Source organism: Odontesthes bonariensis, chromosome 2, assembly GCF_027942865.1.
Source record: "Odontesthes bonariensis isolate fOdoBon6 chromosome 2, fOdoBon6.hap1, whole genome shotgun sequence".
Classification (NCBI taxonomy): Eukaryota; Metazoa; Chordata; class Actinopteri; order Atheriniformes; family Atherinopsidae; genus Odontesthes; species Odontesthes bonariensis.
Genome location: NC_134507.1, coordinates 8,542,319 through 8,558,473, shown reverse-complemented (window position 1 = coordinate 8,558,473; position 16,155 = coordinate 8,542,319). Strand labels below are relative to the sequence as shown.

The 16,155-nt window shown below is 38.5% G+C and overlaps 1 protein-coding gene across 1 annotated transcript in view; it reads left to right on the top strand.

The window, feature by feature from the left end:
* cdh23 (cadherin-related 23) overlaps positions 1–16,155 on the top strand; it is a 186,002-nt gene that overhangs the window by 1,548 nt on the left and 168,299 nt on the right. Inside the window, exons 2-3 of the mRNA XM_075475682.1 lie at positions 10,883–10,973; positions 14,311–14,385. Coding sequence (XP_075331797.1) covers positions 10,892–10,973; positions 14,311–14,385 — 157 coding nt within the window. The 5' untranslated portion in view covers positions 10,883–10,891. The remainder of the gene's footprint in view (positions 1–10,882; positions 10,974–14,310; positions 14,386–16,155) is intronic.

Below are 16,155 nucleotides of genomic sequence, written 5' to 3'. Positions count from 1 at the left end.
TGAAAATGTTGTAAAATCAAAGAACAGGGAAGTTGTTGAAGAGAAGACAGAGGAGAGTGTAAGAAATGAATACATTTCTAAACGAGGCATCTAATTTTGTGCCGTGTTGCAGCTGTAATTGTTTTAGTTCAGCCAGAATATTTAAAAAATGTGATTGGAAGTTTTGGGAAAGATTTGGTGTCAGAGCTGGTGTGAAAGCATCCTGTCTCTGTGTTTGTTTGAGTAACTATTATGGGATGGTTCATCGATGTGATGTTTTAACTGATTTGTCTGTATGTTTGACTATATATTGATATATGACTTCTCCTTTATTATTTGATTGGAGTGGACAGATGTGTTTTTTCACAATAATCGTGCTGTAGTTCATGCACTGCACTATTTTGGTTGAAATGCGTTGGCCTCTATTTGACAGCTTTTTGGCAGAGAATGTACAGTCCTTAAATGCCTCCTATCTTTTCTCCTTTTGCTTTGGTATACATAACATTTCCGGTATGTTGCGATTATGATCACTATGCTTCCCACTTTTCCAATTTCCACGGCTACCTCTCTTGTGGTCCAGCTGTGTGTGGTCATTAAATCAGCCGAGGCAGTCGAGCAGAACTGCTGGGCAAAAAAGCAAAAAAAAAAAAAAGCCTTTAAAGGAGGGGAGGGCAGAGAAGATGATTTTGCAAGTTGTTTTACAGGTGAGCTGTCAGGTCCTGTGTGCTGCTGTCCATACAGATGTGAAGCCAACGGCGTGCTGAGGGCTTATGCTTATGTTGTTTCTGACTATTGACAGTGCCTTTTTTACCACAACTGAAATAGTTCATAGTTATGACAAACATCCACAATAATCCTGTTGTAGTCTATTGTTACTAATCCCTGTATCCCTGTATTTATTCATTTTTATGTGGGTGCGAAACCATTATGAAAAAAAATCAAATAGGAAATTTCCTGACGGAATTTCTCAGAGCTCTCTTGGAAATAGACCATGTAAATGTAAAACTAAAAAAACAGCAATTTAATGGCACTCCTGTTGTGTGACAAATCCTAGTCGCTGGTGTTTATGCCTGGAATGCAGCCTGAAATGTGGCTGAAACAACATGGAGAAACACTGAGCCAGAGTAAAGTAGTAAGATGGAAGGCAGGACTGCATGAAGTGAGAGGTGAAACGTTGAGATGCACAGGTCATCTGCGCTCTAGAGGAGCTAATAAATGGTGCGTTTTGATCTTTCAACTAGAAAAGAAGGTCAACTGTTGGCAGAGTAACATGACTGTATCCTAACAAATAAAGATACAAAGGGAGATGAATGAGTCTCCACAGGCTATCAGCTGCCCTCTGACACAGCTGTCTGTGTTTATGCTGTTTGATATACACGCATGCCTCTGCTGGCACAGCTTTACCAAGCTCGCTGCGGAGGATAAAGACCAAGTGTACAGAAAACTTGTTGAAGAGGCAGGTGTTTGATAACTAACTTGAGTTTTTGGGGTAAAAACAATAAGTCTGCTCTTTAGGGTAGAGGACGACAGAAAATAAAATAATAAATAAACATTTGCACATTTTAGCCTTACAAATGAAATCTCTGTGTCACTCAGTGGTGTGTTGTTGTTTTTTTCTTTTTTTTGTACAAAAAAAACACTTAGTAAGTTTCAGAAATGAAAACACCTGGTTAAGGTTTAGACTATTAAATACCTGGGTGGGGTTACCGAGAGAAAAAAGCATGTTTTAACATTATAACAAAAATGTCCCTCACATATTCCTCACAAACTGCCATTAGGTGTCTGGTGTGGCAGAGATACTGAGTTCTATTTGAGTGTAGGTGCATAAGATATACCTGTGGTTTCCAGAGTAATAAAATGGCAATATAGCAAGAGAATTATTGGCAGATTAAGTCAGTTTGGAGATCTTTGTGGGTCACGGTCTAGTGAGAAAATAAGTGGGTGGTATTCTTTGCTAGTTTCCTGGCTTTGCTTTGAAAGCATCGCAGACAGCTGCAGCGCTTAACCTTCGTTAGAGAACTAGTTTCACACTGATTGCCCTTATAATGCGGCTTTTCAGCAATCTGTAACAGAGGAAAGAGCTGGTTTTGTATCTTCTTGGTAAAATAGTAAAAGGGAAAAGTTACTGCTTTCTTCTAAAATGTTCCGTATAGCAGAAAATGGGAAAAAACTCAAAGTACAAAGACTAAATTCTATTCAAGTGAATGTGAGTACAACTTATCATTGCCTTTACTACAGAACATTTTCTTTACTCTATAAAGCATTAAGATCAATAACTATAAGTTTCCAGACTATAATTTCAGTTGAACTTTAAGCAGAAATACTTTTCAAATGATCAAAGTTTACTATCTTTGGCAGCAAATTGATCTTGATCTCTTCATAAGTGTCACAAACACAGGTAGTGGCGTCGCACCATATCTGTTACACACATTCGAGGGAAACTTTCAGGACAATCACTTTTCATTTTTGTAAATCAACAGATAGATTTGTTTTCAGGCAACGAGCATATTCAACTGAAAATCACAAAACGTATATGTTTGGTTTTGGAAAGAATTCCTGCTTTTTTCAGTGGCAAATTGGTTAGCTAGATTCACTTTATCCAGGAGAGTAAAAGACAGATCTGTTGGTATTTCCAGCATTTTGCTTCACCAATGTTGTTACAATTTAGGGCTAAAACTAGTGCCATCAGACGTAATTGCCACCACTTAAGTCACTTGCTGAGCTATGTAAATATGCTTTTACATTACTGTCTATAGTTTTTTTTGTGGGGTGGGGGAATTAAATCACAGGTTTCTAGAAAAAAAATATGTTCTGTATACTGAAATAAGTAGTATGCTCTTGCCTTGATTACAGTATTAGAAAGGAAAACATTAAGATTGCCTTGTAAAAATTGCACATGGATGTTGAGACAAATCAGAATAGAGATTAAGAGGGTCATGATGACATATTGAAAATTGTTTTTAAGTCAATAAGTCAATGAAGGGAAAAATCAGTGAATAGTGTATAATATATATATTTACCTCAATTTGACCATCAAAAGTCTGTCATGTGGGACTTTTTTGGGTTATTTTTCCTGTCTACTCTCAGACATAGAAAATGGCCACTGTAGTCTCTTCTGTAGACTGTTTGTCGAGTGTATTACTGAATTGTGTCTGTACTTACTTTACTTTGAAATTGAATGAATATTACTCTAATGATTTGATCTCATAGGTCATAGAAAACAAGTAAAGAACACATTCTTTCAGCAACATTTAGTAGAATTCTGGCACATTAGGATGATAAAAAGCAGCCCACTTGGTCAGTCTTAATCTTGAACTGAGTTGGACAAATACAGATTTCAGTTTGCATTGATTAGTCTTGTTTGTAGGTAAGAACACTCATCACAGATTACACGCACATGATGCAAATGGATACCGGGCAGGAGTTGAACAGTTATGTTAGCTAAAATGCAACTAGACAGCGCTTAAAAACACGAGTTATTATTGTAATTGTTTGTTATAAATAGGGTTGCTCAGCCAGTTATCTGCACTTTCCTGCCTCAGACTTTTATTATTATAAAACCCTAACTCCTGTCACAGTTAACTAATGTTACCTGAGTAAATTGAAGACAGTAACTCAATAAGTGTCATTGTCATCAACATGTTACTTCCATCACCACTTTGAGCTGGTCATCAATCTCTACCTTTCCTGTTACAGTCACTGCTACTCAGCATTCACTTGATAAATTCTGCACACTCCCAGCTGACCCCACTATGTCTCGTTATGTGGCACCCTTTGAACTGCTAGTAAACATTAATCAAACTCTTCCTCTGTCACTGACACACGTAAGAAACGCACAACACGATGCTGGACAGGACAGGGTATGTACGGCATGAGTTGTGCCTGCTCAGGCGTTTTGTAACAGGGTGCTGTAATGCAGTGCCTCACTGTGCTCCCATCGTGTTCTAGATAATTACCATCTCCTCTGATTCTGTGTAAGCAATCCACTCTCCCTCACAGTGTTTTGCAAAGCACTACTGTCAGTTCATACAGGATCAAAGAAAGCGCAGACAATATCTCCAATGAAATAGCGGTTTTCAAGGCATGTGTCTTAATGTCAACTGCTTGCCTGGTGAAGGGTTAGGGCTCTTTTATTGAAGGGAGGCTGCTGTCCAGCTTCTTTCTTAAGAAGCCAATTAGCAGGACATGCTTCACTTCTGCTGAGATGGACACTGTTCATGTCCTGTTTTCCCATTTTTAGATCTGTGTGATTTGGGAGTTTGCCAAATCATCATGAAACATATGAAAGTTTACTCAGGGTTCTTAGAACACTGAACGTTTGGTCGCTGGTTGGAATGTACTTCTCCATTGGTTCATTATGATGGTGCATATTGCTTTTGGTCATATAACCCTCAGTATGAAAAGTTTGGTTCAAACTAGTGTGATTGCTGGATTGTGTTCTTACCAAGGAGCTCTTATTATCTGACAGTTGTTGAACTTCTATCCCAAAATCCTTGGAATAATTTGTTCAGAATCATCAGCACCCTCATATAAGACTTGATCAACATTTTGCTCAGTATTTAGTGCATCACTTCAGCTCTGAAAGCACCACGCACCCTCTGTACCTGTCAGCCTGTTTACACTCCTGTCGTGTGATTTAGGCCTGTTGAGCAAAGCTTCCTTAAAGTCATATCATGTTGGAGATGAAGAGATCAGGGGGTTGGGAAGGAAGACATTACTCAGCTCATCAGAGCAGTGCTGCCCCTCTCTCCTCCTTGACAATGCCAAATGCCCCCTAATCTGTCTGCGATCACTGTACTAATGAGTGATGGCTTTTTTATGAGCGCCGAGGGTGGGTAGAAATTTCTCATTGATTTCCTGTGATAATCCAGATTTGGCTGCCGGCTGAGGCCCACCACCCTCCTCTGAGAGGGGTCCCTTTGAGGTTAAAGCAAGTCAGACACAATTGCCTTGTAATCAATAATATTGAGTGCTGTAACCCAGGAGATGCAGCCACATAGGCAGGCTGGCCATTTTGGACAGAGCACAAAGGGCCTAGAAGTTATTCTTCACTTTACTCTGCCTAGATCACATATTACTGTCAGATAAGCTATAAGGCCACAACTAATTACAAGATATGCATGTCAGCCACCCTAAACTTTGCCCAGCCTGAGCTGTACAGTACATGTACATGTACTTTCAAATATTTGCGATATTGGGTATGTTGGAAATGAGCACTGGTGTAAAAATTGGACTTTATCATTTTTGGTCTTCCAGAAGACTATACCCTATACTCCACTAAAGAATTGGAAGTAATAGCTTTTACCTCTGTAATTGCTAAACGCCACCTCCTTCTGAATTGGAAATCCAGAACAGCTCCTTCTAGCACACAATGGATCAAAGAGACTATGTCATTTTTAAAAGATGGGGAAAATTAGATATTCAAGTAGAAGAAACTTAAGCAAATTTTACAGTAAATGGCAACCATTTATGGACTTTTTTGCGACAATACAACCCCCCCCCCTTCTTTCTTCTTTTATTTATTTATTTTTTTTTTTTTATGAGGACAGTTAAATCATCTTAAACAGACTATGTCATAAATCCTTTTTCATTGTATAGTCTATAATCTAAATCTAAGGGTGTATACAAACATGTTTAATGACCACACCATTGTATACTGCTATATGTAAGTGCCTCTGTTACTCTTGTATCAACATCTATAAAAAATAATAAAAAAATAAAATAAAAATTGGACTTTATTTTATGGTTTTCATATATCCAGACATAACCAATAGAAAATAATTACCTATTATTCTATGGTATTTATTCACTCTTGCTACTACAAAAGCAACAACAGTTTATGCAACATGTGAACAAATAATCGTTTACATATAATATGAATTATATTGCCCAAATATTACATCAATAGACAAAAAAACGCACGACCACAACAAACCTTATTTCCTGGTTGACATGTCAGGAGGAATGCAGACGTAGGAAACATAATTACATGCCAAAGCAAAGCACAAGGGAAAAATAGCTTGAAATGAGCAAGAAAATGTATACAATAAGACAAGACAAGCTACATAATGAGTCAAAAAGAAGAGACAAGAGCCATTGTAGCTAAGACCAAAAAAAAGAGAAAAGAAATAGAGCATGGTCTAAAACCAGAAAAAAGAAAAAAAAGAGCAAGCTTGGGGATAGGCAGAGTGTGGTGCAAGATGTATTTAGAAATGAGCAGTGGTTCTGGCATACAGTAGTTGGGGCAGGGTGAAGTGAAGGATTGATAGATGGTGATGGTACAGCCAATGAAGTGGGACAGTTCTGCAGCAAGACCCAGCTCCCTCTGGAGACAAAGCCCCTGCTAACTGTATCCCTGTCCTCCGTAGTTTAATTGCTCCATCCTCACAGAATGGGGATGTAATTTCTTTTAATTCCATTCACCTGATTTCAGTTTGGTTGCATTCCAATCATTAAAGCGTGACTTGTCTAAATTGACATACTTTATAAACTTTATAAACTGCAAACTGCAAGTTCACAGATCTTCTCATTTATCGCCTTAAACAGAATGCCTATCAAAGCTTTGTATACATCAGTTCTGTTTCTCAAGAGCTTAATCAGGCCTTTGTATGAACTATGTCTCATTCAGTATGTTATCAATGAATTGGTTCTAATTCTTGAGTGTAGAGACCAGAGCCAAGCTAAATGCTCAAGGAAAGCAAAGCAGACGATGATTGCTATTCCTCTCCTCCCCACTCAACTCAACTCTATTGTTCGTGAAGTGATTGCAGTGGCACTTATTGTATGCACCTAGACCACATCCCGTGGTCACACAAAAGCCTAACTCCTCCATGCAAAACCTTAAAATGGAAATAATTACCATGCCATTTTCAATCATATTATTTTAAGTGGTAATAAAACTTAACAATAGTGAAACTAGGAATATGTTGTACAGAGGATGGCAACAAATGGCTTACCTAATGTTTAGACACAGAGAACATATTTTTCCACTTATTTCCAAGCTATCTTCCATTGCAGACAGTTTCAATTTGATTTGCCAAGATTAGGGGATGTACTATCTTCAGCTCCAGTTTCTGCATTATACCCCAAGAACTTGGAGTTAAATAGACTTTAGTTTGTGGTGCGACAAATTTTGAGAGATGACATTTTAGAAACTCAGAGGGAAATTGGCCTTTCAGAAATAAAGGCCTTGTACATTAAAGTTCCGCTTTTGATAATCCTCAAAATGCTCCAGTCATCGCAGTCTTATATTTCATGTTTAACATTAAGCAGTTCCTGAACATTTTTATCGGTGATGTCTTGGCTGTCTTTGTGGTGGGCTTTTCCCGGATAGGGACAGTGGCGATGGAACACCATCAGTTTACCCAGATGTGCTGCTATTATGATTATGATACTATTATGAGCACCACAAATTTTAAATTGGGTTGTTGGCAGAACAATTTCCACAAAAAACTCTAAAATCCTAATTGGGTAAAACTAAATATATTTGCATAACAACACACACAGAGTTAGAATTTAACTGCCGTATAATTTGGTGAAGTAACTGTCAGAGTTATGGAAACTCTCCTTCATAACACAACCAGTTGGCAGTATTTAACTTAACTTTGACGAGGAGTGTGCAGAAAGGCAGACAACAAGCACAGTCAGATGACCTGGTAAAACTCAATGATGTGAAATGATCATGGTATTTATTTGTAAATAGAACTTACTACATTTGAATGAAAAAGCAATGCAAATGTATTAAATATTAACCACATTAATAGATGTGTTATAATCACATTCAATAATAGTTTTGCTTTGAGCAGTACTGGGTTGCTGCTGACATTGTATCTCTGGCTGGCTAACAAAAACCTTAAGTAATACACACTCAGGTTACTATAGTGCGATCGCCTTATCCCCGTGCTATATTACCTTGCAAATGCAGTATTGTTTAGACGCTGTTTTTGTGAGAATGTTTCATATTGAATCCTCCTGAATCCTGGTGAGAGCAGAGAGTGGTTCGCTGCTGCAGTATTACTGCTTGTAATTTCATGGCTGCTCCAGTTTTTCTCAAACTCAACACGTCTTTTTCAACCCTGATCCATCACTTGTTTTCACCCATTTGTCATCTCAGAAATGTCCCTTAGCATTTGTAGGAAGGATTAGTGAGAAGTGGAAAAGGGGTGTGTGCGTCCATGTAATGTACAGAGATTATGTGTAAACTACAAAGCAAATATCAGACAAGACTGAATGGAGTAGAATTATTCTTTATTAATCCCCAAAGGGTAAACTTTTTTACCAACTAACAAAACATGTTTAAATTTTATTTATCTATTCACTTCTATTTTACTGCATTTTCATTTAAACCAGAGGATGATCATTATGTAAAGTGTAGGGCAGGAATGTAACATGCTTACCTCCAGAGCTACAGGTTATATCACATGCACATTATATGTTAATAATGCAAGAACCAGTATACTGGAGCAGGGAAATTATCAGTGGAAGTGCACCAGGTTTTTGGCACCAGTATAGATTTAAAGACATTACATTGTCACCCATCTTTGACAACGATGATTTTAACAGTAATGTTTAATTTTTGTGTGTTTGTGCATTTTTGTCTAAACTTAGAGAATGAATAGGGCCAGGTCTATTTCTGTTCATTAATCTGTGTAACATAAAAAGGTTAGATTTAAAAACTTTTGAGGGTTCAAGAAAAAAAAAAAAGCAAACTTTTGGAATTTGTTCACTGCACTTTGTGCTATTATTTGATTGTTTTTGTGTTGAGAACTGGGATGGGTTTTATTGATTGTCTGAGACTGATGAACACTAACCATGCATGGAACAGGAACATAGAAACCACTGAGATTTTGCCCTGAGATCTTGTTGCTTCCCTTGTTGTAGCTAGTGAGCTTTGACGAATTGTGTACATTTGACTATATGGAATGCTCCAGGGTGTGCAAGCTTTGCTGCCTAAAGTATGATTATAATACCAACAGAAGGAAATAAGTAGACATTTGTAATCTCTTTAGAGTGTTGTCATCTTACTAGCTGATTTTCCTGCCAAACCAACATGGTACTCTACAGGAAGATCAAATCTGTGTCTGAGAGAACAAGGAATAAAAGGTCATAGTTGGGGGGAAACGGTGTCTTCAGGGTTCAGCAAGAAAGGAGATTGAATGTGCGTTATTACAGCAGGAAGGGAAAAGGAAACGGTGCAGGAATTGGGTAATATAGGTAATATATACATTGTGTTGCAGGTTGCATTGTTACAAAAAGTGAAATGTGAGTAATCGTGAGGAAACAAGAACCCAAATGAAAACAAATGTAGCAATACAAACAGAGACACATGCAGAGTAAACATGAATAAACACACACATACACACTTTTACAAAAAGCAATGACAGTCCATATTTACGCTTTGCATTTCTTTCTCACTCACCTGTACATTTCAGCTACTTTGTCTGAATTGAATGCACCACACATTGTACATCTTCAACAGCATCTCAGCGACAGGACAGCAAGCCGCAAGACAAAGCCGTATTTGTATTGAGTTTGGTAACCTTTCACTGTGGTTCCAGTTTATTTAGCATTTTTTTACCATCAGATATCAGAAGGATAAGCAGCCCCATATCTTCGCTATTTAAAAAAAACATGAGCTTCAACGCAGTTTGGGAGATAACCCTGAAAAGTGAAATTGTAACTTAATGGGTTTGTCGAGCCCTGAGACCTTGCTGGAACAAGTGATGACAGTGTAAAGAGACTAAACAAAGAAGGGAGACTAAGATGAGGGGAGGAAGAAACGGGGAAAACATGGAGTATAAATCGTACTTCCTCAGCTACCTTTAAAATGGAAGCCCTATGATACTGATAACGCCATCATGTCAGAAGCTTATTTAAACAAACACAAGTAAATATTGTTTATTCTCATCACAGAGTTTTCCTGTAAGATCAGTGTAGGTCGCCACATGCAGTGCCTCACAGTGCTCACGCTAGCTGCATTTGGGCTTAGGGTTGGGTTAGCAGAAGCAACAAGTGCTTCATATTCACATGGGTTGATGTAAGGTGCTTCATTAGATTTGAGTTACTTGAGGCAGACGTGGATAAAGTTTTTTTTCCTGGGCATAGCGTGCATGTTACATACACATTCTTGCCTTTTATCTCCATGAGTGAGAAGTAGTAGTACTTCCAGTTAGAGAACGCTACCTTTGAACTTCCCTGGCTCGTCGCCATTGTCGCTGTCTTGTGTGTGTTTAGTAGTCGTCAGCGCGTGCAGTGAGACGGCGTGAGCAGGGCTGCCGCCCACACAGCCAATCATCATCGTATTTGCAACGGTGTCATCATCCCCACCCCTGCTCTCCAGGTAGCTGATGTGTAGCCTAAAGCCTACAACCAAATTGTAGTAACGCGCCACTTTGTATTCTCAGTAACGATAACGGCATTGTAACGATGGGAAAAGTAATTAATTAGATTACTCCGTAACTAGAAAAATAACGCCGTTAGTAACGCCGTTATACTTAAACACCGTTACTCCCAACAATGCTAAACAATGCAAAGTCATAAACTATGATGTTGCTTTTACAGTTTGTGACCTTTTATAATTAAAGCTTTTTTAGCACTTTTGCCAAAGATTTTTTTTTTCCTTGCACAGTTGACACGCCTGGTAAACAACATGTTCACTGCACTGTAACCGATTCGAACAAATGCTCTAAAGAAAACGCATGCTTGTGGTATTATATGTCGCAAAGCTTTTCTCTGAATCTCCTGATTACTGATGACATCTTCTCCTCACTTATGTGGTAGTCACCTAATGTGTTGTAGATGAGATGAAATGTGTTTGGAAATAATGTGGATAGACAGGAACAGCAATGTTGGTTATCAGTCAGACAAGTAACTGTGTCTGTTGTGTTTGTGTGTGTTTTATCAGGTGCAGGTGATGTCGTGGAGTTTGGGTTTAGGTGGCAGGATGACAGCTGCCAAGCTCCTCCTTCCTTTCTTTATTCTCCACTTTTGTGAAGGTGAGTCCTCTTTACCATGAAGAATGATTATGTATAAATCCACAAAGACTTTCATTCTGTGAGTGTCAGTATGAGAGAACGGTATTAAGGCTGAATAATTCATACACTGATCATGAATTCTAGGTACAATGCATTCATTGCAGTTTTAATTTGTGCCATTCTGTCTTCTTGGTGGAGGAAAGTGGAGAAAGAAATGCTTTATTTGGAGGCTGTTTTTGTCAATATGCAGAGCAGTGTGAAGTTGAAGCTCAATAATTGAAAACCAGTCAGTCAAACTTTCCTTAATAAAGGAAAAATGCTTTGAAAATAAATTTTCCATTAACATGTGAGTATATCTGCCATTTTGGTGAGAAAAAAAGATTAAGAATAAATGTTTAATTTATCATTGACTTTGTGAAATATATATGTCGTCCATGCTGTGATAAGAGAAGCAAAGATATGATGGAGACCTTACTGTCACCACCTTCTTCTCAGGTTTACAGGGTCTATTCATTTTTCACATTTTAGCTGATTGTCATTCCTTGTATCACTCCACTTATTGAGGGAGTCCTGCATGGTACTTCACATTATATTTCAGTCAGAAGAAGGACTTAGGAATATTTGCCTTCTTGCTAAGTATGTCTTTATGAGAGACAAATAAATATAGTGGGAGGAAGCTTGGATGTTGTGCAAAGTCATGGTAACTGTCTCACAGTGACAGGCAGGAGACGCCTCCAATCACACATACTACTGAAACAGCGCCGAAAGTTATTAAGTAACTGCCACAACCTCTTTCCATCAAACACAGTGAGTTTATAGAGGCTTTCATTCTCTGGAGTCCTCTAGCCTTTCACCTTTCACTCTGACCTTGCACCTTGTTCTTTATTTTTGTTTGTTACTACTTTTTTCTTCTCTCCTTTCTCTCCCTCTGTTCCTTAATCTTCTATCCAACCCATTAGCACACTGACCTTGTGCTCCTCTTGAGCGTTACCTAACTGATCCAGCGAATTGGATTGATGACCATAGCTATGATTATTTTGTTGCTGTAATCCATCTAAATTCCACCGTCTAGCACGTAGTGGCTCGCTGTTGTAGTCATGAGCTTATTAACCCTGACCAACTTCCATGCCATGAAGCACACTCCATGCTCTTGGCACTTAAGAACAATGCTGACAGGCCACGAATGAGGATCTCATTCTATATAGACAGGCACATGACAGAATGAGAAGCTTATACTTTCAAAGCACAGATTCACGCTATCAAGCACTCTCACATCAAACAGGTTCAGCCTCCCCTTCTCTCACTTCAGTCTGTCTGCTGTCTACCATTCAACTCAGCTGATCAAAGAACATCAACACAAGGACAATTAAACCTTTACCCCAACCATTTAAAAAGTATGGTGCGGTATTGGAGGCATATTCCTCCCGTACAGTGAAATCAATATGAAGCACTTGCAAAATTTGTCCTGAAAATTCAAGGTTAAGGTTGTGTATTTTCCCTGTAATGAGTTATAAATGTGCAACATAAACGGTTGCAGAAAGAAGAAACAGTGAAAGACAATATTCTTCAAGGTGGAATAAAGGTAGACTACTGCATACATTAACAATATTCTGGATGTATTGCAGAACATTTTTATTGCATTGCAGAACAGTGACAAAGGGAAAGTGATCCCCTACTCACTGCTGCTATGATTAGATAAACAGAGAAAATGCTCCATGTAATTGCATGTTTTAGTGGATGTTTTCCCCATTTGATCTGTAAAGTATCATTGAACTTTAACAAAGCCCTGATTAACCTAGAACTTAGTCATTTTCCTGTATTACTACTCATGCTGCACTAGATTAATGCAACAGCTTGTACAGCAGATACATGTGCTACATTTTGGGATGGATGGGTTTTAGTTTATCATATTTACATACTTTCAATTACGCTTTTACCAAAAGCAACCATGGTTATGTCAGATATCAGTAGAATTAATTGTATTGTATTGTATTAATTGCTCTGTCTACCTTTCCCTGAAGGAGGAGATATATGTATTGTTTAATAATCAGAGAAGAAACACACCCCATTTTCACAATGGGTTAGTAAGATATGAACAGTGACTTAAAAATGGTTTCAATGTCAGAGCTACACACCATTATTTCTGTAAAAATAAGATGCAAAGTAATAAGTTACAATAATAAAACAAACAATATTGTTTATTGTAACAATATACCCAATATTGCTAACATCACATGTTTTTAGCCAAAACACAGTGTGTGTTCTGACATCTGTCTCTCATAGCTAACATCAAGGTTTTCTATAGTTTGTGCTAAAGTTGCTATTTTGTGCAACTGTACAACGGAGGCCAGCCTTTTCGTAGGCAGTTACTAACTACCAATTACATGAACCTCTCCACAAGACCTACTGTATTGGAGACATTCTAGCCATTGTAATTTCACCCTTGTATATTGTATAGGTCGCTTTTAACCCTGCACTTACCCAGATTTCCTGCTTCCAATACATCAGTGTTTCTCAATTCCGGTCCTCGGGACCCACTGTTGAAAACAATGTTTTCAATGTTTCCCTCCTCCAGCCCACCTGATTCAAATGATTGGCTCCTGATCAGGCCACTGCAGAGCTTGATGACGAGTTGATCATTTGAATCAGGTGTGCTGGAGGAGGGAAACATCGAAAACATGCAGGGCAGTGGGTCCCGAGGACTCACTGAATTGAGAAACACTGCAATACATCAACTTCGAGATCTGATGGTTCACTTGGTTCCTAATATATCCCACCCCTTAACAGGTGTCATTTTAATGAAAATCAATTACATTCACTTTAGCTTTTTGTGATTATCTTATGATTGATTGATTTATATTTGGCGTTGACAACGTAAATACCCAAATCACAATTAATTTGTTATCTTTCTATGAAGAGATCATTTAATGGGATGGAAAATTAATTCAGTTTTGTGATTTGACTTTGAAGTATCATCTTGGTGGAGCGTGGACATAAATAAAAGAAGGCAATAGGAGAGATGCTGGTGGTAAATGAGCTGAGTTAGCAGGTGGCAGAGACCTCCAATGAAGATGGGGAGGATGTAGGTTCTGCAAAAGTCAGTTTGAAGGGAGAATGACAGAACAAAGAGAGATTTAAAGAACCGAGATCTGAATGATTGGCTCCTAATTTAACAGTCAAGACGCCCATTGGACCAGAGTAATAATGACAGAATCAATAATGAGGCAAGTTTGACGGTGTGGGAAAATGAAAGTGAACAGCAGGAATGAGGGCAGACATGAGGGAAAAAAATCTTTCTTGTTGAAAACTTCAATTTCAGGCAAAGTATGCAACTAATTTCTTTTTCCCTTCTCCTCAGGCTCCAATCAGCCACCACGTTTCCTGAACTACTTCTTCTCCACCTACCTTCTCATCTATGAGGACATGCCTATTGGTGAGTCCCTGAATGGTCAACATGTTGCATTTTTTTCATGCATTTGGTCGTAAGCTTTGCCAACTTAATTACAGTGAGTAAAAATTTCCTCTGTATCCTTTGAATACAAACCAGCAAACATATCAGAAGAGATTTGATATCAAGCACTTAAAATGATAACATTTGATGTCCTTTATTAGGCAGTGTGAGTGTTTATTACAACATATGTAGTGTGCTTTCCTTTTTCATTAGGGGAAAAAATCTAATAGATCATATAAAACTGCCACAAAGGAACTTTGGTTGATTTCTGGATGACTTTGTATATCTATGTCATTATCAACTTAGTTATATGTTGTGTGCCACTGCTGCTGGGGGTGGTTGGGGTTTACAGTAGGAACACCAGACACCATGTTAAGTCCAGTGCAGTTCATTCTGGATCTATTATTCCCTTACTTATTTATTTTTTGTCATTTTCGTTGGTTGGTTGATTGACAAGGCAATTTGAAGATGTCTGGCTTTTCATCATTTCTGAGGGTGTCAGTGGCTTGGAATTAAAATCCTTTATATTATAGGATTGATTTTCTAGAAGTTTTTTTTCTTTTTTTTTCTTCATCTCATGACCTTTACTCTTTTCCCGTCTGTCAACACTCCTAGTGAGAGTCTTGGAGCGTTTGCTTATGTCGGCTCCATGAGAGCTGTTTTCTGTTAGTGGCAACATGTCATGGCCACAAGCAACCTATAATTTATTTCATTTTTAGAATTATTTATCTTCTGAGTCATGAAAGTTAAAATATCAAACATTGTCCCGATACCAGTCATCATCTCCATCCTTGTCAAATTGGTTGAATGTTTTACATTGCAGCCAGAAAAGGCCACAGTGTCCCACAGAGCCAAGAGTAAATCATCATCATGACCTCAAGCACCATTGCCCTACACAGTATTTGCCAGGTTTAGCATTTTTGTACAATTGAAGAGAAGAGAGCCACTGCTTCATGAAGTCAGCTGGCATCATAACCAGTGAAGGGCATGGCTGTGTTTCCCCAACCAATCTGTTCAGGTTGCCCTCTGGCAATGAATCAGTGTACTCTCCTAAGGCAGCTGGGCTTGGGTCCAGCAACGCCTTACACTGGTCCAGTGAGCTGTCAGTCATGTCCTTGGTCCTGTCCATAATGGTTTCCTCAGTGCCGTGATGGTGTGGGTGGATTGAGTGATCAGATAGCACCAATTTGTCAAGATTATTGTTTATTAGCTCAGCAGATGTCCACATTGAGGAGGCCCTCCAATACATAAATATATAGACGCAAGCACACAAGCCTCTGGGAAAAATTAAGGGTGATCCAAACAATCGAGCGCTGATCGTTATTGGCTGATATTCATCCTGAATAATGTGATCGGTAGCCCCCAAAGAGGCCAATCACGGTGAATCAATGTATATATTTTTTTCATTGTAGAGGAGAGCTACACCCTCACAAGCAAAGCCTGTTATAGACCAATGCGAGTTCTGAAGTAGATTTGGGTCAAGTAACATCTGTTTCTTTTGAACTATTGAGGCTTCATATCCAGGTCAGATCACAAACACACACACACACACACACACACACACACACACGAGTAAATAATATAAATCAAAAACCTTGCTCTCACCTGATAATGTCCGCAACACAAGCTCGAGGCAGATGTCAGCAATTATAGAACTTTACTGTGCCGCAAAGATAACTTCACTGGAGATGACTACAAGTCTTTGTGGAACCATAAGGTCAATAAACATTTCCAAACCAGTTTTAAACCATC